Genomic DNA, 23,846 nt, shown 5'->3' with positions numbered 1-23,846 from the left:
ACAAAGAACTGAGGCGTAAACATGTCACTTTACTGTAAGATGAAAAGTAAATAGTCAGTGGTACCATGTGTGGTGACAGTGACATGGCTGCTGAACACAGAGGAGAGGTGGAAATTACAGAGAGCGATTACATAACTGGACTGAAGTCCATTTTCACTGCTCGACTGGGCCAAGAAGCCACAATGCAAAGACAGGTTACACAACAATGTCCAAGGCCAAGGGTCTGAAGCACTCATATGACACCACAGCGTGTGTGTATGTGTGTGTGCGTGTGTTAGAAAGACAGAGAAAGAGGCAGATTGTGAGTGCAGACAGGTTTCACAGCGTGAAACACCGGTCTGTACTGTAACATTGCTGCTATTCATGGACATATGACTGTGTAACAACAATACAGCCTGTGTCTCTGAGGTCACTGTGTACTTGGTACTTGTTTAAATGTTCAGAAAGCTTCCTTGGTGCTGTGGGCGTCACGTCACAGAGCTGTATCTGTTGCGTAAAGCTACTGTACATATCATGAGCGAGAAAACATAACAGGCTCTGGAAATATTATCTCAGTGCTCAGTACCTCGGGACGTAGTTAATGTTAGACACGGGCATTTCACCGTGCTACACTGAAGCTAGTAGCTCACTGTAAAGCACTAATATACACTGAGGTAAGGAGCGCACTTGGTAAACCTCTTTGTTTCATGTCATAGAAGGTGTTATACAGACAGCTTGTCATAAAATATGCATCTTTAAGTTCTTGTTACACCTCACACCGCTCTCCTCCCGTACACACAGCTTTATTCATCGTGTTTTCAGCTCTGTTGCCTTTCTGGGTTCCTCATATAGATATATTCCTCACAATGTTGTTTACAGTAACATCCAGGTAGAAAACCCCTGCCTCACGCATATACAGTTTAAAGGCGCTGAGCAAACTGGGGCAACTAACGGGTGAGATATGAAGAGAGCTTAAGTCTTGTTGTGTATGTAACAATAAAGAGTGAAGGAGGGTTTAGGTTTTTCAGATTTCCATTTGTCAGGAGCAAACATGCTTGAAGTCAGCTCTGGACTCAGCGTCTTAAAAACGAGGAGATCATGTAAGTGTCAGGGGTTGGGTACACCTGGCAGTCTGGTCCTCATAAACAAATACATGGGAGGCACTTTGCAACAAGTAACATTTTTTCATTGATTGACCCTTTGCTAATTCCCGCCCCTGGACACAGACTGGCCAATCATAACGTAGCATCAGGCCGGCTCAGACCAGGGTCCAACAACAACACAGCTGTGTTCCATTGACTCTAATGCAGTTGTTTCAGATTTCCTTCATTTTCAGGCTGGTTTTGTGGATTTGGAGCTAAATGTTGTGCCTGGGGCACGTCGTGTATTAATGATACTCGTTACCTGGAGAGGTTGGAAAAAGATATACGTTTCTTCCCTGTTCCAAAACCAAAATCAGACCCTGAAAAGTGTGGGGTTAGCTAGCTAGCTACTGAAGATATAGCCTACTGAATGTATACACATGCTGCTTTTGCTTTTTAATGATTATAACAGTGAAACAAAGACCGACCCTGCTGTACAGGAACCAGTGAAGGGAAGCAGGGAAACTTTGCTGATGTTCAACCAGCTGCGTGTCATCACATTGTGCACAGATGAACATTGTTTGACTTTCCCCAGAGATCCCTGCCCATCCAGGTGCTGGCAGCAGCATGGGGGCAAAGCCAAACACCGTTCATCTGCACACACTGTGATGCCACACAGCTGGTTCAATATCAGCAAAGTTTCCCTTTATATTCATTGTCTTGTGTGGTGATCAGCAGTGATGTGGTGGTTCACTTTTACACTGTGATCTGTAGCCCATAGTTCGGCTTTAGCTTCTAACTATCTTTGTCTTTTTAACCTGTTGTTGCTGCTGAGTCAGTTTGACATCCTGGATATATCCTTCAAACACAGACTGTAGACCCCTCTGTCTGCTTCTCTCTGGAATCACTCTTTCATTTTCCTAAAAATATGATAATATTTCATCAGGGAGTGCAGTTAGTTACAGGGTGGGCTCTGTGCTTACTCCAACAGTTTGTCGGACCATAATAAAGGGCGGGGCTTAGCGAAAGGTCAATTAAAGAATCAACTACAGCACTACTTAACTGGGACAGTTTGACCGCATGTGATTCGTTGGCAAGATGTTGAAAAAGTCAGGCGTCTGGAATAGTTTCAAAGAATTCCAGATCGATACGATACGATACTATGCGATATGATATGATACGATATGATATACTTTGTTGTCCCCGTAAGGAAATTTGTCTTGGACTCAGGAGCTGCACAAGTATTGCTGCCTTACAATAATACTCCAGAAGAAATGAAGCATACACCATAAAAACATAAAAACAGATACTACACATAACAGTATTGCACATCAGCCATTCATGTGTTGCACATAACACCAGCACACAATAGAGCACCATAAGCAAAGCACCACACAACCCAGAAAGCATCAAGCGACATTCTTTAAAATCTTAATTGAAGTTGGCAGAAATTAATTTTTAAAGCGATTCAGTTTAAATTTGGGCATCCTGTATCGCCTGCCCGGACGTATCCCAAATCAGCAGCAAGCTTGGCAACTCACCTGAAAACTGTAAGTAGCAGCTTAGCCAGCCTTTTTTCTAGCTATTATGGCCAAGGTTACAGTGACCTGCATGCTAACTAAGTAGCTGACTGTCACTTTATTTTAGGTGCATTCACTGAAAACTTCAAAAAATCAGACTTATGTACCTGTTTTCATCAGGGACTCATACCTGCCCTTAAAAGAGATGGTACAGTTCTGAATAGTGCTGCGATATGCTTAAAAAAGTTCTGTTTGCTGCATTAGACACCATCTACTGTATCACACCACCACAGTACAGTCACCTCCTAATGAACACTTCAGTATCTAACTAATAACCAACTCTGCCTCAACCACCTCTTCTATTTTTATCTTACTCTAACTTTCTTTTCTTTCTGCATGGTTTCCTGATTTGTTATTTAGGAAGATGAGTCACTGCGGCTCAGGCAATGCTCTCATACTGCCTAATATTTCTTGCTGTGTGACGAAAGCTGCTTTGGACGGCTGACCCTGCTGACCCGCTGTGGTGGACGGGATGTGCAAAGAAAGGCCTCGTCACTACGACCAAACACTGGCAACTGACAGGGGTGGAACGGCGCCAGGGTACAGCACTGCTGAGCTCCATGCAGCCCTGCTCTAACATGGCACAATCTGGACCACTCTGCAAAGAGAGTTATGAGAGGGAAGAATAAAAAACAAACGGCTGCAAATTTCTGCACAGTGGGATCAAACAGTGTCACAAGATGTCTTGACACACAAGTTAAAAGTACGATGACAGGTTATTGGCTGGCCAGACAACCAACCAAATTCAGTTTACTCCAGTGAAGGACCAGCATTGAGAAGATGCTAACATTTGCTAGTTAGCATTAACAAGGACAGCTGAGGCTGATGTCATTGGCTGTTCAGGTATTTGGTCATAAACCAAAGTATGAGACTGAGCAGGATTTTGGCCTGATGATCCACTGGGAGAAAATAGGGGTGGGAATCACCAGAGGATCCACAATATGATAATATCACGATATTTAAGTCACGACACAATGTTATTGCGTTCTGAAATATGTTGTGATATGCTGAGTATTGCGATAAAATAAATTGCGATATATATATTGCCATTTTGTCAACTGTAAATTATATTTCCAAAAGAAAACTTGTTCAGTTTTCAGTCTGTTCATCTGACATCAGCCATTTTTTCAGCAGCAAAATGTATCTAGTGGACTGAAAAAGCAATTGATTATACCATTCTAGTGGGCTACCTGAAGTTTAATTTGTATTTTTGTCATATTTATAATTTCTATGATAAAAAAATTGACATTGACACTGTGCGACGAAACGACATTGCCACGCAAAAATATCGCAATACTATGCTGTATCGATTTTATCCCCAAGAATATGAATATCTGTCCTAAATTTCATGACAAGCTATCCAATAGTTGTTGAGACATTTCATTAAAAATCAGAAATGTCAACCTGCTGGTGGCACCAGGCCTGTAGATAAGAGTGGGGGTGGGGGGCTTTCCGGGGGGGCCCATTGAGAGCCGCAATAATTATATTCATCCTAAATATAAGCAATGATAACCATGTTTTATTTTGAACCAAAATATTCACCATTAATAGTTAAAACAACAAAAATATTATATTTATTGTTGAACAAAAATACCACATAAAAAATATACAGCTCTAAAACAAGCAATATAAAACACCAAAAGAGATCACTACAAAGAAAAGCCAAAAAGTATGTTAATATATGCTAGAGGTGAACCATTAAAATGCATAAACAGGCAACTACACATGATTAGAAAGACCAGCTAAAATACACCCTGACACTGGCATATAGATAACTGCAACCATTTGTGTGGAGAGGAAGAAAAGTCCGGGGATCAACAAAGTCAGTAGGATTTATCGTCCAGGCATGGGCGGATTATGAGACAGTGGCCCCTGGGCACAGATGAGCAGACGGCCCCACCACCTCTCTGACATAGGAGCGAGACACAGACTTTATAGATGTGAGGCCTCAGTGGTTTTATGTCTTTTAAGGGTCATTTTCTCTCTCTTTGTAGTTGTTTTGCCCCATTTTGTTGTTGTATTGCATCTCTTTGTACTTCATTTGTGTATCTTTGTGGTTGATTTGCTTCTTTTAGCAGTTGTTGTGAGTCTCTTTGTGTCTCTTTGCAGCTGCTTTGCATCTCGTTAGTCGTATTGTGTCTCTTTATGGTGTTTTTGTAGTCATTTTATATTTTTTGTGGTCTTTTGGCGTTGCCCTTATTCTGTAACGGCGTCAGGGGGAAATGCGGGAAACAAGGATGGACAAGAACGTAAGTTAAGTGGGTGACAGTCCGAGTAGGTGGGTGGGAGAGTCCAACAACCACTTTCATCTCGGAGGCCGGTGTTCACTTATGTTATGAATGTAAAGACAAACCCTGTTCTTTTTTCCCTAAACCCAACCATGTGTGTTTGTTGTTGAAGGAAAAAAACGTCCATTTGCAGTGTTGTAACAATGTAGTACGTTTATTTTGAAAGAGACTGTATGCAAACTGTACATTGTCTGTGAAAACTCAAGTGTATTTTGAAAACAGACAATGCATATATCAGGCTGAAGTTGACATGGTGTCCCAGAACGTCAACAAGCAACGCACCCAGGGTACCTTGCACGTGATAGCTCCATGACCAAACGGCAATATGTGTCGAGGTCAGAGTGAGAATGTGTTGGAAGGCCAGGGGGGTCACCAGATACTTTGGGCCCCTAGGCCTGTGCCCAGCAGGCCTGTACAGTAATCCATCCATGCCTCCAGGCATGATGAATGTCTGTACAAAGTTTCTTGGCAATCCATCTATTAATTATTGAGATATTATACTTCATACAGAGAATATGCTGTACCACATCCACCAACCAAAATAAATCCTAATTACATTATGTGCATGATAAAAAGAACTAACACTGCTAAAGCAAACTTATGTGCAGCTATCCCTGATGGCGACCACAGTGATTCTGGCTCTGATCCTGCACCAGTGCTGGCTGTACATACAGTGAAGAGCTGCTCCGCCTCTCTCACAGTATTCTAGAGAATCAATCTGCCCACACACAATACTGTAGCCTCACTTCCTAGCAGTGTTTCTTGGTGTGTCAGCGGCTGTGCAGCCTGGCTTGTGGTCAATACTCCCTCCTCCCTCTGGGATCGGTTGGCCTCAGCTCTAACTCACAGCCTCTCTGTGGCTTCTCAGACTGTGTCTCAATGGAAACAGCTACACTGGGAGCTGGAACAGCACATTACAGTGTTAACGGGGGATTGTCATTAAGCAACAAAGGGAGGCTCCCACGCACATTTACCAAGCATTCTTGGTATTATCAGTAATTACAGTAATGCCAGTTTCTATTAAGGGTATAATATGTGGCATTTCTGCATTAAAATGTCTAAAAACGAGGAGACCTGTGTTAGAACCACCCTATATTTCAAACTCAGTCACAGAATAGGTTGTGGATTCACTTTCCCTTAATCAGAGCAGAACTAGGAAGTGTGTCATCCTCTTACGATGCTCCTTATCCATGGAATAATCTGCAAAAGACCTTAAACTTGGACACTCTGCCACCCTTATGGCTGTTTATGACTTCACCTGTGTCTGATTGTCGGTCCCGCCCTGATTGGCCTCACCTGTGTGTCGTTATCCTTCCCCTCACCAGAGTATTTAGTGTGTCTTGTTTTCTCTCAGTGCCAGTTCGTCTCAGCTCCTTGTGTGTCTAGCGTCCCAGCCTTTTGTTTCCCTGTGTCCTTTTCTTGTTTTTTTTGTATTTGGCCTGTTGATTGACTCTGCATCATCTATTGGATTTGTTTGCATTCACTGACAGTCCTTTTGTGTGCTGCTGAACCTACCTTTTGACCAGTAGAGACTGTTATGTTACCTGAACTGTCTCCAGAGTCATGTCGTCTCTCACCAGGTTCACCAGTTGCTACGCAATGTGCTACAATGACACGTGTGTCATGCCAGCCACCAAGCTAATAAGTACACTGACGTTATATTGTTACATATTTAAATAAATCCTTAAGTATAAATCCCCGAAGGATAAATCACACACAGGACCTAAAATATCTTATCTGTGAAATTAAAGTAAATGAAAGCTTTGTTTCCACTGAGGGAAATGGTTTCAGCTTTCAGCAATAGTCAGGAGTGTCATGGCGACTTGTAGTTATATATCTGGGGAGGTGCACGTCATGCTATGGCGTAGGGTAAGGCTGTAGGTACAGCAATTCAACACATAAGAGTTCATCCCGCTTTAGAACTGCAGGTTTAACTGGGTTACAGTATCTTACATAATTCATTCATATCCAGAATTAAATTTGAAGACATTTCCTTGTAAATTAACTGTAATGAGATATGATGAATCAGATTAGATTAGTTACATAAGACAGAAAGCTTCAGCTGGCAGAGCTCTGACTTGATGCAACAAATGAAGAGTAGATGTCAGTGGACATTTTACATTTTGGCAACAAGAAATCTAAACACAACTAAACCTCACTGGTTTTATTTTCAGGCAGCAGAAAAATCAAAGTACTGCTAATGAGTTAGCTTGGGACATTTGAGATAACAACACACCGTTTTTTTTCCAGAATGGGTGTTTCTGCATTCACTGCTTGTCAGTGGAAACATGAGGCTTTACTGGCTCTCTAAGAGGATCATTTTTAAATCCACCAGAATCCATTGGCCTCTTTACAGCGCACTGTCTGGTGCCACGGGGGCTATGTAAATGTGACATAAAAGACAAAGTCATTTCGAGTTGGTGGAGCATCCTCGTCTGGGAGAGGAAGGATTTTATGTGCCAAGGTGAGAAACATGAGAGAAGGATATCAAAAGGAGACACTCTTTAGATTGTGCTGCGATGGAAAATGTCGAGCTGTGATACGTGACACAAATTAAAATAAAAAAACCATGCCACCGTCTCCCTCTCTCTCTTCCTGAACTCATTGAACCTGCATGAGCTGCCGTACTGCCGGTGATGAAACTCTCATTTGTCATTCTCTGTAATTTCCTCATAATTCTTCATGCAATCTCCTCTTTGTGTGTCTTTTATTAGAAGATGCAGCAAATAATGGAACAAATAACGCTGACAAGATGAAGAATGGCCTTTGTTTTTTACAGCAGCACAAAGAAAACACTAACAAAGAGTCCAGCAGCAGCTGTCTGAGGCGCGTGACTTATTCTCATGCAAAAAATGGCATTTTAAACATAATGCAGCGAGTTGGCAGCGACATGAAGGCTGCGTTGGTTAAAAATGCTGCACCAGTTTAGGCAAGAAAAGAAATGGTTAACACAGCAGCTGACAGAAAAGAACTGTAGTTGCCTTTAGCATTTCCTAGGTGCGCTGCAGAGAAAGAGCCTTTGTGCTCTCTGTGGATAAATAAAAGTTTATAAAAACGTCAGACAATAAGGCTGAGGGGGAAACAGGACTTCACGTGTAATTGGCCCGGTGTGAACCATGCAACTGAATGGAGGCTGGCTTTGAATAGACAGTGAATGTGTCTCCTGAATAAAAGGTGCTTCCTGCTACAGAGTCTATATTCACTGACTGAATAGAATTAACTACAACAACCGAGACACGATTTGTCATGGCCGATACCCATATTTAAATTTCCGAAATTTTACTATGATAATTTTTTCCCTTTCTATAAACACATAACATCCTCCTGAGACCCAAACTTTTTATTTCTCCTAGCTATTTAGGATCAGTAGGACTCAATGCATATATGCATGTGGCGGGGGGCTGCAGCAAGGACACAGGCTGTGATCATGTGACTCCTGGCTTGTAGGACTAAGGAAGTGGTATAAAGACTGACAGTCCACATAAGGAGGCAGTTTGTTGTGGTGGACGCGTCACAAACACAGGACTTTCCCCCAGGAGACAGATATGAAACCTGGTGAACTTTGCGTTATTTTAAGGTGTGTCATCAACGTGTTTCTTTTCCTCAACCTTACCCACGTCACTTTATATTAAGTATGTAACTTTGTGTTAAGTATGCGACGTGACAACGCCATTTGTGGGGCACTTATTCATTGAATATGATTCAAACTCCCCTCCAAGAATCGCCACCTTAATGTGGCGGAGGGGTTTGTGTGTCCTTGTGATCCTGGAAGATGTGTAGTCCAGGGCTTTTAGCACCTAGTATGGTCTCCCAAAGCAGAGGAGGGGCCAGACTAAGAGCAGTTCAAGAAGACCATGATGACACGGCACATTCTGGGAAAGAATACCTTGACCAGTATGGGGACACAGGGGCCCGGGCATGCTGACCCCTGGTGTCGCACACTGGCTCTGGCCTGGGTGCTTCCTGTTAGAGGTGTTTTGGGCAAGTCCAACTGGTAGGACAGCCCGGGGCAGACCCAGAACCTGCTGGAGAGATTATACTGTATATCTCGTCTGGCCTGGGAATGCCTCGGGGTCCCCCAGGAGGAGCTGGAAAGTGTTGCTGGGGAGAGGGACGTCTGGAATACTTTGCTCAGCCTGCTGCCCCCGTGACTCAGCTTCTGATAAGTGGTCGAAACTGGATGGATGGATCATTCTAACTGTTGGTGTCAACACCCTAATTGTCCTCAAACATTTCTTTACTTCAATTTTTTGCGAGTTGTTATCTGATACAGATCCATCAGTAATATATCTGAATATATATATTGACTGTGATACATCCACCTGGCTAATTTATCAATCTAGTTTTTACTACAACTGCACAAATGAGGATCCTGATGCTGTTTTAAGGTTATTAGAAGTAATCAAGATGAAGATTCCTCATTAGGATTGATCTCACTCTTCTGCGGTCAGCAATTCAAATGCTTGGTGACGAGCAAACCACGACAAAACTGTAACCCTGTTGATGATCAGAACATAGCTTGAAACTGTATTTGGGCCCCAGTATGCATTTTTTTTCTTGTTCTGATGACTTTTTGGTGATAAATGGTTATTGTTTCTGTTTATTGCCCCTCTCATTCATCATGTTTGTGCAACTCAGCCTAGAGCTGGGAAACAATTCAGTAAGTGTCTCGCTCTGTAATCGAATGTGTTTTTGTGATGATTCGATTGTACTGTTTTAGCAAATTGATGTCCGAATGAATGGTTCAAGGGAAATTGTAGTGAAAAGCTAACAAAATTAACAGTTTTGTTGTACATGCAGATGTAATGAGCAACAGTGAAACATTGTCCAATGATAAATAACCCATCAGAAAATTATTAATATTGGGATATTGCCCAGACCTTATTGAGGAATCAGTCTTTGTTTGTTTGCAGTGATGTTCCTGTGTGATTATGCGTAATAATTAGAAAGTGACAAAGTCAAAACATACTTTAACACAATTTTTTTTAGTGTATGTGTTATATGTGAGTTTGTGTGTGTGTGTCTGCTGTGTGTCTGTACGCACACATGACATTAACCCACAGCTGACCTGCTTTGAGTCTCCGCTGGCAGACTGAGACAGAGACTTGACTGAGCCTCTGCTTGTCACGGTGCAGCCATTTCATGCCATGCAGGGGGGAAAGTGCTCCGGGCCGTACCCTGCTGACTGCTCAACAATACAGGCACGGCAGCAACGGGCACCAAACAGCTGTAAGACTCACTCACTGACCTCACATAGCGCCGCTCACCTCTGCCAGCCCCGTCACACTTACACCAGGGTTACTGTATCAGCCCAACACTGAGTCAAAATACAATAATTTCCATCCCTTTTGAGGACACTGTGAATCAAATGAAATGTTTTACAGGTTGTAGTATTCAGTATAAATGCTGGAATATGACTCTATGCTGAGGTAAGACAGATAATAAAACAGTAAATGCTCTAAATCCCCTAAAAATCCACTAAAAGCCAGATTACAGCGGCAGGAACAAAAAACCCACAAAAATCAAGTCGCAAGTGTGAAATGGATCTCATATATCACATCGTCTCACACTCTCACAACTAACAGCCTTCCCAGAACATAATTGCAGCCGATAACATCCAGGCACATCCTCAAGAGACATGCGTACAGTGACTGTGATGTGCGTGACTTGATGCTCATCCATCCGCCACCAGTCCCCATCATCCTCTTGAACATTGCATAATAGGGCAGAGATTAACCCCGCAGACCTAAACATCAACAGTCAACTCCACCTTGACCTTCTCTGTTTAATTTGATTATTTCTGTGTGGAAATAACAGTTCTGTGATGTTTTCACATGCTGTATGTACCTCTGATTTGCTTGTTTCAAATAAACAGGCGTCCAATTACTGTTTACTACGTGATGAATTAGTAACCCTCAATTAAGTCCTGTGTTGTGGAAACATTCACATTTCTCAGGCCAGCAATGCAACGAATAACAAAGCTTTCATGATTTAATGGACCGTTTTTTGAAGATTTTCATCCAGGCAGGGCCCCCGCCTCCATTTAAGAGGGAACTGTATGAAAATTATTTGGGGGGAAGGGTGGTTCAGAAAAGGAGGAGGGGTAGGTATATTTTCTTTTTGCCGAAGAGTGTTTGTGTGTTGGCAGTATGGGATGTTCCTAATGACTAATTTACCTGACGTTTAAATAAAAGTTGAAACTTAGACTAGTCGGCTAGTCTTAAATTAAAAATCAAACAAACAAACAAACAAAAAATTTAATTTAATCTATAACAGTCCGCAAGTGACTCGGGAACGTGTCCAGTTTGTAAAAAAACACACTTTATTTTGAAGCACAGTGAATTTCCGGCACAGATCTTTTATTTTGAAGTGCTGTTTCCTGCTGTAGAATGAGTAAATAATGGAAAGCTACTCAACAGAGACAGCAAACTAGGTTGACGACATGGGCAAACGCAAGTATGGCACTGAATATGCTATACTGTGTGGACCTGAGGAGAACTCTGGACCCCATGGCTGGACCACTTGAGACCCACTGATCCATAAGGTTAATAAACACAGTTCCAAAAAATAATGCATGTATTATCAGAGCCATGTGAAATCCTTAATCACATTTTCAATGACCAATCTGTGTTTTAAATATGAAATGTGTGACAGGATGCAGATTTCTGTTAAGTTTGTCATTGCCAGTTCAACTTTTGTAGTGCAATTTTCCATTTACAAATGAGATTTAAATTGGAGTTAAACCACCTTAAATATTTTGTGTGCACTTTTGTTTATTAAAGGCCCGGTCTGTAGGATTTAGTGCCATCTAGTGGTGAGGTTGTAGATTGCGACCAACTGAAACTCCTGTGTGCCAAACACATACAAGAACTACAGTGGCAAAAAAGCAAATACATCAAAACACTAATGGTCCTATCTAGAGCCAGTGTTTGGTTTGTCCATTCTGGGCTACTGTAGAAAAAACATGGTGGACTCTGTGAGGGAGGACACACTCGACACACACCATATGTAGATATAAAGCGGGAGTTGTACTTGTGTGTTAACTCTATGCAGAGCCTATGCCGTAGCCCACGCACTTGGACTACACTGTTGTGAGCAGTTATACTTGTGCATGTGTCTGTGTCACTCTGCAGTTACACCTCCAAAACACTAGGCAGCAGTGGGGTTTCTGTGAAGTGCTGTAAAGTTTAGTTGATTCAAAACACACATTAAACACACATTAAACATGTCTTAATAGCAACAATTTCAAACACAAGTACAGACAAAGCACTTGTCTTTATCTGGACACATTTTCCCCACAAATACAACATGCTAATGTTTTTAGCACAAGCCTATGGCATTTTACATTGTATAAATTAGCCTAGTGGCTAGCGGACGTTTCCTCTCATATGATGCCAGGGACAACAGCAACATTTAACAAAGTTAACGTTACAAAATTCAGCTCCATTACAACTCACAAGGTTCACATACAAAACAACTGTCTTATACTAAACACGTTTTCCAAACAAATACAACATGTTAACGTTATTAGCACAAGGTTATGGCATTTCACATTGTATAAATTAGCCTAGCGATGAGCGGACTTTTCCTATAGGCTACTCATATGAAGCCACAATAAATCATACACAAGACTTAAAATGCTATTTTGTGGAGGCTTTATTGTCTTCACAATTTATTGTTTCTTATCTGTGAAATTAAAGTAAATATAAGCATCGTTTCCACTGAGGGAAATGGTTTCAGCTTACATAAAATAGACAGGAGGTCATTCGCCGTGACATGCAGTTAGATTTCTGGGGAGGTGAACGTCAGGCTACAGTCTAGGGTACGGGGTCGGCTTTACGTCACATAAATCGCCGACAAAACAACTCATTATCAGGTAACAAAAACACAGATCTTAGTTTTAGGTGATTACACCAATGAAATCATAGTTATAAAAATTATACTTCGTTTATGATCATAGATGCCCCCAAATCCTACAACCTGGACCTTTAATGACAAAGCTACATTTTCTGGTGGGATATTACTACTGTGAGGAAGGTGTTGTAGTTTTTAGTCTTAGGGTACACAGGAAAGATTATTAGGCTGAAGAGGACTTGCTTTTTTAAAAACCAAAATGTTCAGAACCCCTTCACACCCCAATAATTTTCGTACAGTCCCTTAATATTTTTACTTGACACCCTGTCCATTGCTGTGTCCTCAGCATTCATGTGAAACCCCTGATTATAATTGTCCCTCTGATAATAAAGTGCATGAATAAATGTGTGATTAATACAGTATAATGACCCCTCATGGATGCCTGAGGCCCCTGGGCTCCCAGTGTGCTGTGATGATACACTCACTTGTATGAGCTGTCGGCTGTGATCTCCTCTTTGATCTGCCTGTTCACAGCATCCGCCGCCCTCCCTCTGCCCTCTCCTTCCACCTTCAGGACAACTTTCTTCTGCCCCTCCTGTTTACTGGACCTCTTTTTCCTCTCGTGCCCCTGCAGGAGGTCTTTCTCCTGCACCTTGTCGGCGATAGCGCTCTTCTCCACCCCGCTGTCCGCATCCGCCAGCTGCTTGGCGTGCCTGGACCTGTCCGGAGCCCGGTCATCACTCGGAGGTTGTTTAGGTATCCAGGGATGGTCGTACCTTTTCGGGATGGGCCAGGGTTTGAAGTCCTTCTGGTACTGGGTCTCGCTGTTGAACGGTGTTTCCGGTCCGTGGTACTCGTTCTTGGGTTTACAGCTCGGTTCGGGTCGCACTTTCCAGTGCTTAAAGTCCTCGCGCATCACCGAGCTGCACACGCGCTCCTCAGAGACGCACCTCCGCGGCGGCCGCGCCGCTGTCGTGGTGCGGTTGTCTGCGCGAGACGGCTGCGTTTCTATGGCGACCCGGGCCTGCGGAGGGTGGAGCGGCGGCTGCAGCTGGATGTGCTGCATCTCAGAGACGTCCGTGTACTTGGTGAAGACCAAAGGCACCGCAATGTCAGCCTTGTCCAGCTGGTTCCAGAAGCGGGCCATGCAGCACGCCCTGCTGATACAGGGCCACGCCATGGTGAGCTGTACAGAGCTCCACTACAATGCACTGTGCACCGGTCCAAAATGAAGCAAGATGTGTCTCTGCACTCCGGTATCCTGATAGGAGAGAAACAAGATGTCCGTGTGTGTCAGGCTGCACGGAGGGCTCCAATACTGCTGACGTTAGATTGGGGTTTTCAGTAAATCCATTTTGCTTGTAGACAGATTTGAATGTATTAATCGAATAGAAAGCAGTCGTCCTGATGTTTCCTCTTCTCCTTCTGTGCCCGCTCTGTCCCGTGCGTCTTGCTACATCACTCCACGGCAGGGCACTGCAACGAAAAACAGCCCCGCCCGCCTGCTCAGCATCCCGGAGACACAGGACTGGACCCACCGAGGAGAAAAATCAAAGTCAAGTCGGAAAGAATATGAAAGGTGTTCCGGTTTAATCTGCAGCCTCTAAGCCGTTGTGACGCTCCTTTGAAACGGTGTATTTATATTAATAATAATAAAAGAGCTGCGTGAGCATTTATGTAATAGGTCAATTATTTTGAAGTTCCATATCTATGGCCATAAAAACTCAAGTCTGCTGCTTTAATTTTGAAATATGAACATACATTTCCGGTGAACACAGGGAACTCTACGTGCGTATTTTTACACACACACTGCGTAGTGGTACAGGGACGTTTGGCCCTCCAGCCATCACCTTGCTTCTGTTTCTTTCAGCGTTTAAATATTTGTTCATACTTCATAAATAACAATGAGAAAGTGAGTGGAAATTAAATTTAAAAATAAATAAATAAATAAAAAAGGCAATATATTCTCCTGAGACCCACACTTTTGTTTTTGGGATTAGTAGCACCTGATAAGTATAAAAGATAAACATAGTCAACAATAGCAAAGTCCTAATGTCTTCAAACGAGTACTTTCTAATTAACAGTGTCTTAGCTGGTTGCTGCTGCTAAAATTGATCAAATCTGTTGCCATATCAAACTACAAACACTATTAATCATAAATAAACAAGTTTCAACCATAAAATGTGATCAGGTTTTGGACCTTGTCCACTTTTGTGTCAGGATCAGCTGCAGACTGACTCAGCAGAGATGGCTGCCATCTTGTTTTTACATGGATTAGTGTATTGTGCTCTTACTACCACTAGATGGCACAAAAAAAAGTGTCCACAAATGAGGACAAAAGGTCTAAGTTAAGTAGGATGAAGTATAAGGTCCAGTAAAGCCACAATGTGATGTCCGCATATGAGCATGCAGGGTCTCAGGAGGATGTTTATTTGAGGAGGAAATATAAAATGATTACTAAGAATAACTGGTTAAAATTACTGTCATCCACTACTAGACTTAATATAATAAATAATTAATGTGAAGTTAATTTTTATACAGAGGAAGGTTCTGAATAACAATAGTAATCTCATTTAAATTATGCACAATACAGCCTATCAAAGCCAAAAAAGATCCACTGCTACTGATTCATGCAAAACTGCCTTTGTGACAAAGACACTGGCGGCTGCAGACTGTGTGCCAGCAAATAGAACACATGAATAATGCCGACTCATTACACACCCCGAGGGCCTGTTTCACATCGGACTACGATTTCTAAGACATCTGACAGACATGCACATTATCTAAAGACAGGTTTTAATAATGGAGGCCGACAGCTCATTTTTAAGAAGCAATAATCACTCGTGTGTTTTTCCTTTTATTTTACTGCATTCACTTCTTTTTGTGCAGGGCTGCAGGTAAAACATTGACTGACTGTCTTAGTGTTTAAGATCAGCATTAATGAGGTAATTAAGATAAGCTCAGAATGAATCAATAATTTATGAGGATGCAATCAAAGGGCCAAAGTATATGGAAAGGCAGTTATACCTATTGGCCCCGGCAAATGTCAGTCTAATAGGAGTTAATGAGGGAAACGGATTGATGGATAAACATAAAGACAGAGAGCGCAATAATATGCACGGTTTGACATTCCCCTGAGCGCCTGACTTGTGTGTTTATTGTTGATGCAAGGCATGGGAGGCTCCTCCACTATCTTCTTTCAGCTTTTTTTCTTTCATCGACACATTGAATAACCTCTCTGCACACACAGCATATGGGCTTAGTTATGTTGCTTTACAAAACTACAAGTGCCCTTTTCTTAAACCAATATCAAAATAATTACAAAGTGATACTGATGACAATGACAATATGTGATTATAAAAGTGCCTCTACAAAGGACCTTTATCACTCTCCGCACCCTGAGATGCAGTAACATGATTGCTCAACCAGATGGGGCTGCCATCACAACCACACCGATATATTACACAGTCATGCTAACCACTGACTGCCAGGAAGTTGAATTAGAGCAACACAAAAAGCCCTTTGATATTCCCCCTCTTCCACTGAGTTATTATCATTGCTCATGTGTAAATGCTCTCCACATGCAGCTCTGTCCCTACAGGGTCAAAAGTCAAACGTGATAGATATGGATTGACAAATCAATCCTTGCAGTGAGCGTCTGAGATAAGGCCGTCAGTAGGAGGTGATGGTGGAGAGGTGAGAAGGGCAGACTTTGGACCCACTTTACCCACTTTGCTCTCCTTCTTCACCACCGGCTGCAGCGCCTCGGTCTGTCTCTTTTCCCCTCGTGGAAAACATGATTGATTTTGCCCCTTTGGAACTGCCCCTGCACAGGAGACTGCAGACGGCTGCGGTGCTGCAGTGGGTCTACTCCTTCCTTGGCCTGGGTGAGTGTACATGTTTATATGTGTGTTCACTGGAAACAACTGGAAATGATACTGATGGGGAAGGGTGTAGAAACATATCAAACAGGGGGTATGGAGGTCCTCTGGTGATTTTTTATGCACCAATTGTGCCTTTCTACATCAATTTACAATGGAAATGTCATGTTAGTCTGTTTCCTGCTTCAAGTTTTATGTCCGATTGCAACTGCTGCTTTTGAGGTTGCATACTGCCACCACCAACTTCACAGGAGGCGTTGTTGCAGCAGTCTGTCTAAAAAAGTCCCTTGCTACATTCATGTTACTAGGGGGGACATTAAGGAGAATGTGTCTCCTGCATCCTGTCAAAATCTACACCTGTGCTGATGGGATTTTAGGCCTAAATCTACCTGCCTAGCTGCTCTTGGGCAAAGTGTAAGTGAATATGAGAGGAAGAGAACTGTTGACATGAACTGCTGGACAGCCAGAAGAGGGAGCCAAGCAGGATGTGCAGAGTGAAGCTGACCACTTCTGACTGGTCAGGTTGACAATTATTTTATTGACCGCTAACATTTTAAACAAAAAGAAGCAAACTATGAGTTTCACATGTTGCTTCACCAGAGTCACTTTGTGCTTGATTGCCATTAGGTGTGCCTTTTAGGGTGTTTTCACACTTGGTCCTTTTCAGCCCTCTAAACAGACTCAGAGCGGTGACTTGGCATTTTTTGCATATGTGACATATGTGAAAACTCCAAGAGAGCTCAGACCCCTCTGAAGCGAACTGAACTCAGACCACCCTGGGAGATGGTCTGAGTTTGGTTCACTTCAAGTCCGCAGTGCGGTTCACCAAACCTGTGCCTTGTGAACACAAAGCACTCCAGGTTCCCTTTGCTCTTTGCCATTGCATTGTAGCCCTCAACATCGCATGCTGTTGCACTGGGACGCTTGAAGAAACAGACAAAACCACGTCGGCCTGTAACGCTCGCAAGGACGCAGGACGAGGAGTAGTTTGGTCCACAGAAGATACTGCACATCTCCAGATGTGGAATGTAGAATACATCAAACGGCAACAGTCTACACCACAGAAACACTCCGGTTTTTACTCCAATTAAGTTCATCTGAAAGCGAAGGGCTTCATAACCACACTGTAGTGCCACATCGAAGTAAAAACAAAACTATTTAAATATATATTATATATATATATATATATATATATATAAAGGCTATAGTGTGAACAGGTAGAGGACTGTCAGAGCTGATGTTGACCAGAAAGAGAACTGAGTCCTCTTTCAAATAGACTGACAACGTGGACACAAAAAGAACTGAGTCCCCTTTCTGTCGGTCCACATTTTGGTACACTTTAAGAGGGCTGAGTTCGGTTTGTTTAAAAAGGACTATATGTGAAAACCCCCCTAATCATGCTGATTAGCAAAGAATCTAATGCAGGTGCACTGCAAAGGCAACTATAAGGGTGTTTTCACATATTATCTCACTTTGTGTTAGTGAGATTAACACAAGAATATAATACCCCAAAACATTAGCAGCCAGACGAGGCAGTGCTCTGCAGTGTTCTGCAGCAGTGACTTGAATCTACAAAGAGAAACCAAGTTTTGCAATATTAGATCTCGCTGCAGAAGGAAGAGGGAGAGGATGCTCAGCTCAACATCCTAACTCAAGCACTCTTTATTCCACTAAAACAGAACCGTTTTAATTCTTTTACAATACATACATCCAGATAATTTCATCATGAGCACAAAGACCGTCACCTGATGCAAGTGATCATTTAAAGGTAAAGGTGTGGAGGTAATTCTGCTAGCTGACCCTGAACCCTTGCACTTTGACCTGACGTAATGGTGTTGCTATGTCAGATCAGAGGAATAATTAAAATGTTTTTCCTATATTTTCTGACAGGCACCTGATCATACACTGTTTAGAATTTAAAACAAATATCCAGATTGCCCATTAGTTAAGGTGAAACAGCCACCTATGTACAGATGGTGTCATTCCACCCCTTGCCAATCAATAGTGGGTGCTGGAAAACCCTCAGCACCCACTTTCCTTCACCCATGGCGAGGACCAATTAAATAGGACTCGAGTCAAGATCTCCACCAGCCAAGGCCAATGTTGAACTCACATGCTCCTTGAATGGTCATTCTTCCGACTTGTGTGTGTTCATGAGCTTTAAGTTGTCATGTGGAAATGACACAGGTGTGACAAAGTTGATATATTTTAATATTTTTTATTTTGCCCAGAGGGTTTAACAACATTTTGATAATGAAGAGCAAAGGAACTGGATCAAGTGAAATATGAACAGGTGCTAATATTTCCGATTATTCTTTTTGAAAGGACACTGATGACTGTGTGCACCCAGGAAACCAGTGAGCTAAAACGAAAACTGTTACATCATATTAAATTGTGTAGATATCATACAAGCACATTATACAACAGCATGGCTCTGCTAACCACCAAACCACTTGGGATGTACTCTCCAGCAGAACTGAATGCAGTCGATGCAGAGCATTCGGAATATTAATAATTCCAGCTAAACACATGATCTCTAGAATTCTAGTAACCATTCATTCAGCGTGTTTTGCATTTGTATACAGATCTGTATTTTCTTGTTGCTGCTCATGACACTCCTCTCCTGTTTCCTCAGCACCCACCTGCATCTTCCTCTTCCTTTACCTGCTGTTCACTCGCTTCTGGCTGATCAGTGTGCTGTACGCCGTGTGGTGGTACATTGACTATGACACGCCTGCACGGGGAGGCCGCAGGGTGCCCTACTTGTGTGGCCTCAAACTTTGGGACCACATGCGGGATTATTTCCCCATCAAGGTGAGAGAAAGCTTTTAGACTGTTGTTGCATGAGACCTACACTCCAGTCACTGTGTACACTGCATATGCACACCATTAAAGCAGCCCTAAAGTCCATGTCAGGAGGGGCGGGATTCACCTCTGCAGGTCAGAGAATGGGACATCAGAACATCTCGCTCTGCCAGTTCAGTTTATCTAATCTTTGATCTGTAGCTACATACGAGCGGCGGCCCTTATCTCTGTCCTTGGCAGCAAATGAACCACCGATGGACGAGGCGAATGTGTTCCCTACAGACATGTACAGTATATGGGTACATAGCCTCCCCAAATCCTAAAGAGTCAGTCTCTTTGTTGTCAGATCAAACACAGACTGTACTGCAGGGCATTGTGTATTTGACTAGTGATATTGAGAGACATTTCACTGTCAACACTAGACTAATTTTAGAGTCCTCAAATACTATACTAAAGGACAGCTAGGATTAGGGTGCACACAAGATGCACAGCCAGATGCAGTTTGATGATTTTAATTTCAAAGGCAAACATTTTATTTGTTGGTGACGTGAAGGAATAATTTGACAATTTGCTTTTTTGCTGAAAGGTAGAGGAGTAGATTTACTCCCACTCCCATATCTGTCTTATTAAGAAGACCTATTATGTGTTTCCTTATTTTCAGTTGTAAATATAATGTTAAATAGACAGATGTTCCTATTAAACCTGGCCAACGGTTTAAATAATGAGGTAAACGTATGTGAAAGAAATCCCTTTGAGCAAAGACTCTGAATACTCTGTTTCCAATGGTTTTTCTACTTTGGGACAAGTTGACGTCAGCTCATTACAGATTTCTTTATATCCAGGAACGCCACTGCAGCTGTTTACATTACCTAGCCTACAATGCTACATGTAGCTACATGCATACATACATGGGAAACAAACTTGGTTGCCAGTGCTATTAATTTCTCAAGGATTTTAGATCAGACTTCTGCTGGAACATGTCTGATTGTGAAGATTTTTGTCGATAGGCTTTTATCTGTGATTTTTCACAGTAGAAAGTGTCACTATAGTTACTCTGTTGCAGTCATTCTCCAGCTGCAAGTACACTGCTACATGTAGCTTCACCCTAACCTAAAAGAATCATGTAATCTCGGTTGCTGATGTTGTTAATTCTTTCATGATTTTGGTTTAACTTCTTGCTGAAACATGTCAGATGGTGAAGATTTTTATTTAGAGGCTTTTATTGGTGATTTTTCACACGTAAACATGTAATATTGTTTGCTGATTTTGTTGATTTCTCCCAACTTCAAATCATTTTCCTGGTGGAACATGTTCAGTTGTGGTTATTTTGGTACTAACTTAGGTTTTATTGGGGATTTTTCACAGCGGAAAGTACCACTATATTTCCTCCATTACTGTAATTCCCTGGCTTCAAGTACACTGCTACATGTAGCTACATGCTAACGTCAGGGAAATGTGTTATCTTGTATGCTGATGTTGTTAATTTTACCTGATCTCAGATCATACTCTTGCTGGAACATGTCTGGTAGTGAAGATTTTGGTTTAGAAGTGTTTATTGGTGATTTTTGCGGTAGAAAGTGCCACTGTACTGTGTTACAGTCATTCCCACAGCTGCAATGACGATGCAGAAACCTTGAGATACGGAAGTCCTGGAAATGCCGACAGACGCTAAAACAGAGCATCTCAGACAGAGGGTGAATACACATATTTCAGCGCAGACAGTTGGAGGGAAAAAAAGTGTTTTTTGAACATTAAAGTATGTAAACATGTTCTAATAGAAACCCAAAATCCACTTATGAACCTGAAAATGAACATTAGAGGCCCTCTTTAAACATGGTGCTGTAGCCAGTAGACACTTAGCTTCATATAAAGAGTAGAAGCAGGTGCAAACAGCTAACCTGGCTCTGTTACAGTAGTTATAGTTTTATGGGGGTTATGTGCTAGACTATCTTTTGGCCCTGAAGTAACTCCCTTGCCTTGACACCTCAGGGTGACAACACTACCATAGGAAGTCACTGCTTTTGGCAAAGAAATAGTGCCACACATAAATACCTGTAAAACCCCAGCTTGTTGTTTTCTACTTGTTGGTTTGGTTTGGTGATCTGAACCTTAAAAAACGCTGGAAAAAGTGGTCAGGTTGTGCTGTGAGATCACTGGTGTTACTTTTAATAACCTACAGCATCTGTATAAAGAGAGGGTCACCTCTAAAGCCCAGACTATTGTCTCAGACTGTCAGCATCCCCTCCATGTTGAGTTTCAGATGCTTCCATCAGGGTGGAGGTTTTACCTCCCTTACTTTAGGGGTGCTGGTAGGCATCGTTGTAACCTTAAGACTGAGCCGGGCAAGCTGTTTCCCCCTGTTTCCAGTCTTTATGCTAAGCTAACGTAACCACTCTCCTTGCTCCAGCTTAATATTTAACAGACATGCATGAGAGTGGAATTGATTGATCATGATCTCATCTAATGCTTGGCAAGAAAGCAAATAATAGCATTTCTCAGAATGTGAAACTAGTACTTAAAACTACTCCTTTGCGTAACCAGTGCCCTTCTGATGATTTTTCACAGATTTTTTTCTGGCTGCTCACCAGACCTTACTGCAGACCAAAACTATTTTAGTGTTCACATGCACTGTTGGTTGAAATAGGAAAGGCGGTTGTTACTCTGCAAATGGATGACCAGTGTCTGTCGGCCATGCCTGTGAACTGTCTGATTAATCAAAAGAAATCAACTACTATTTCTGGTTCACACATGGATCCAGAGTGGTTAGAGACAACCGACTGTCAATGCAGGTTTAACTTTGCAGGACTGGTTTTGTGTCAGTGGCAGATAAGTTATCTGTGGTTTTAATGTTACATTACAAACATTTTCAACTGACCTTGATCCCACCAAGCCCTGACTGCTCAGTGCACTCTCCTCTCTCTTGCAGCCCGTTGTGTCCCTCTTGTGGTTATGCATAAGTATTGCATAAACTGTGGTTCATTTAATTCCTACCTCTGATCATAAAAATCCCAGTAAGTTATATCAGTTTCAGAATTTGATGTTGGGTGTGTCATCTTCAAACTATGAAACATAAGTGGAGACCTGACCTCATCTGTGGAATTCCCAGAGAACAAAAATCTTGTTGACAACATGCTCTGCGTTACACGGGCCTGCGTCTCGCCCCAGGGCACGACTTACAGTATACTTTGAACTGCGCTGATAAGACAGGGTGCAACGACAACACAAGTTCAACAGCATATTTTATTCGGACTTATTGGTTTCTTTGAGTATTAAGTGGGTCATGTCTTTATTTGAACAGTTTAACCTTAACAGCCATGAATGATAACACAGTAATCCATACTGGCCTGTTTAGGTGACCCTTCTGAACCAATCAGACCCTTTTCATCCACAGCAGAAAATAAAATCCTGTAAAAGACAGGAAATGTCTGAGATTAGAAGACTCCATTTAAAAATACAAATAACACATAATATTTTATCAGTTTTAAATACAGAAATACTGACGTCACAACTACTAATATCATCAGTGTACTTTATTTATATACATTGATTAAAGTGGCTTCAGTGTCAGCTATAACATCTTCATCAGAAAAATAACAAGGGGGAAAATATATGAACAATAAAAGAACAAAAAAAGTATAATAATAAAAGCCAAGACCAGGTATGATAAGGCAGTTACAGCAGTGAGCACCATAAACACAGCACCATATAACAATAAAAGTCAGGAGAAGACCGGTACAGAAGTGATAATACTGTAATAAGAGCAACAATAAATTTAGTGAAATGAATAATATTAACTCTGTCTGAAATATTAAGGAAACAATATGAAGTCTTTTAAATATTATTAAAGAGATGATACAGTCCAGAGTTATTATGGTTTTGTATTTTTCATTAGTTTTTATATTAATTTTGTTTTTAATTTTTGTTTGTTTTCAATTCAGTTAGTTTCAGAGTGGGTTTGTGCATTTCAGTTTAATTTTCATTGTTTAAAAATGTGTAGTTATAGTTCAGTTTTTATTAGCTTTAGTATTAGTTTGGTTTTTTTTATTTATTTTAAAATGGGGGTTATTTGTCAGGGGCAAGATTTAAGAAGTTCAGAATAGGTATTACAATACAAACGCAACACTCTGCAAAGAACTCACAGTCATGTAGACATCCCAGTCTCTATAAACATATGCACCAAAGTCTCCTCATGCTTGTTAAAGGGAAATTTCGGTCTATTTCAACCTGTCTCCTATCGTCCTAAATTTGTTTCAAGTGACTACTGACATAAAAATAATAGTTAGCATGTTAGCCGTTAGCCTAGATACAGCCAGGGCGCATAGCGTCAGACCTGTTAAAACGTAAGTGAACGGGCAACCTTCAAGTGCAAAGTTAGTC

At 41.8% G+C, this 23,846-nt stretch overlaps 2 protein-coding genes across 5 annotated transcripts in view; one reads left to right on the top strand and one right to left on the bottom strand.

The window, feature by feature from the left end:
- map6a (microtubule-associated protein 6a) overlaps positions 1-14,660 on the bottom strand; it is a 32,396-nt gene extending 17,736 nt beyond the window's left edge. The window contains exon 1 of one of the 4 annotated variants that reach the window (XM_050041069.1): positions 13,269-14,660. In XM_050041069.1, the coding sequence (XP_049897026.1) occupies positions 13,269-13,963 (695 nt within the window). In that variant the 5' untranslated portion in view covers positions 13,964-14,660. The remainder of the gene's footprint in view (positions 1-13,268) is intronic. The other 3 variants (XM_050041070.1, XM_050041071.1, XM_050041072.1) reach the window with 3 other exon arrangements.
- A 1,822-nt stretch (positions 14,661-16,482) lies between these two features.
- mogat2 (monoacylglycerol O-acyltransferase 2) overlaps positions 16,483-23,846 on the top strand; it is a 15,566-nt gene continuing 8,202 nt past the window's right edge. The window contains exons 1-2 of the mRNA XM_050040419.1: positions 16,483-16,670; positions 19,300-19,478. Coding sequence (XP_049896376.1) covers positions 16,580-16,670; positions 19,300-19,478 — 270 coding nt within the window. The 5' untranslated portion in view covers positions 16,483-16,579. The remainder of the gene's footprint in view (positions 16,671-19,299; positions 19,479-23,846) is intronic.

Source organism: Epinephelus moara, chromosome 3 (assembly GCF_006386435.1).
Source record: "Epinephelus moara isolate mb chromosome 3, YSFRI_EMoa_1.0, whole genome shotgun sequence".
Taxonomy (NCBI): domain Eukaryota; kingdom Metazoa; phylum Chordata; class Actinopteri; order Perciformes; family Serranidae; genus Epinephelus; species Epinephelus moara.
This window is presented reverse-complemented; position numbering and strand designations above follow the sequence as displayed.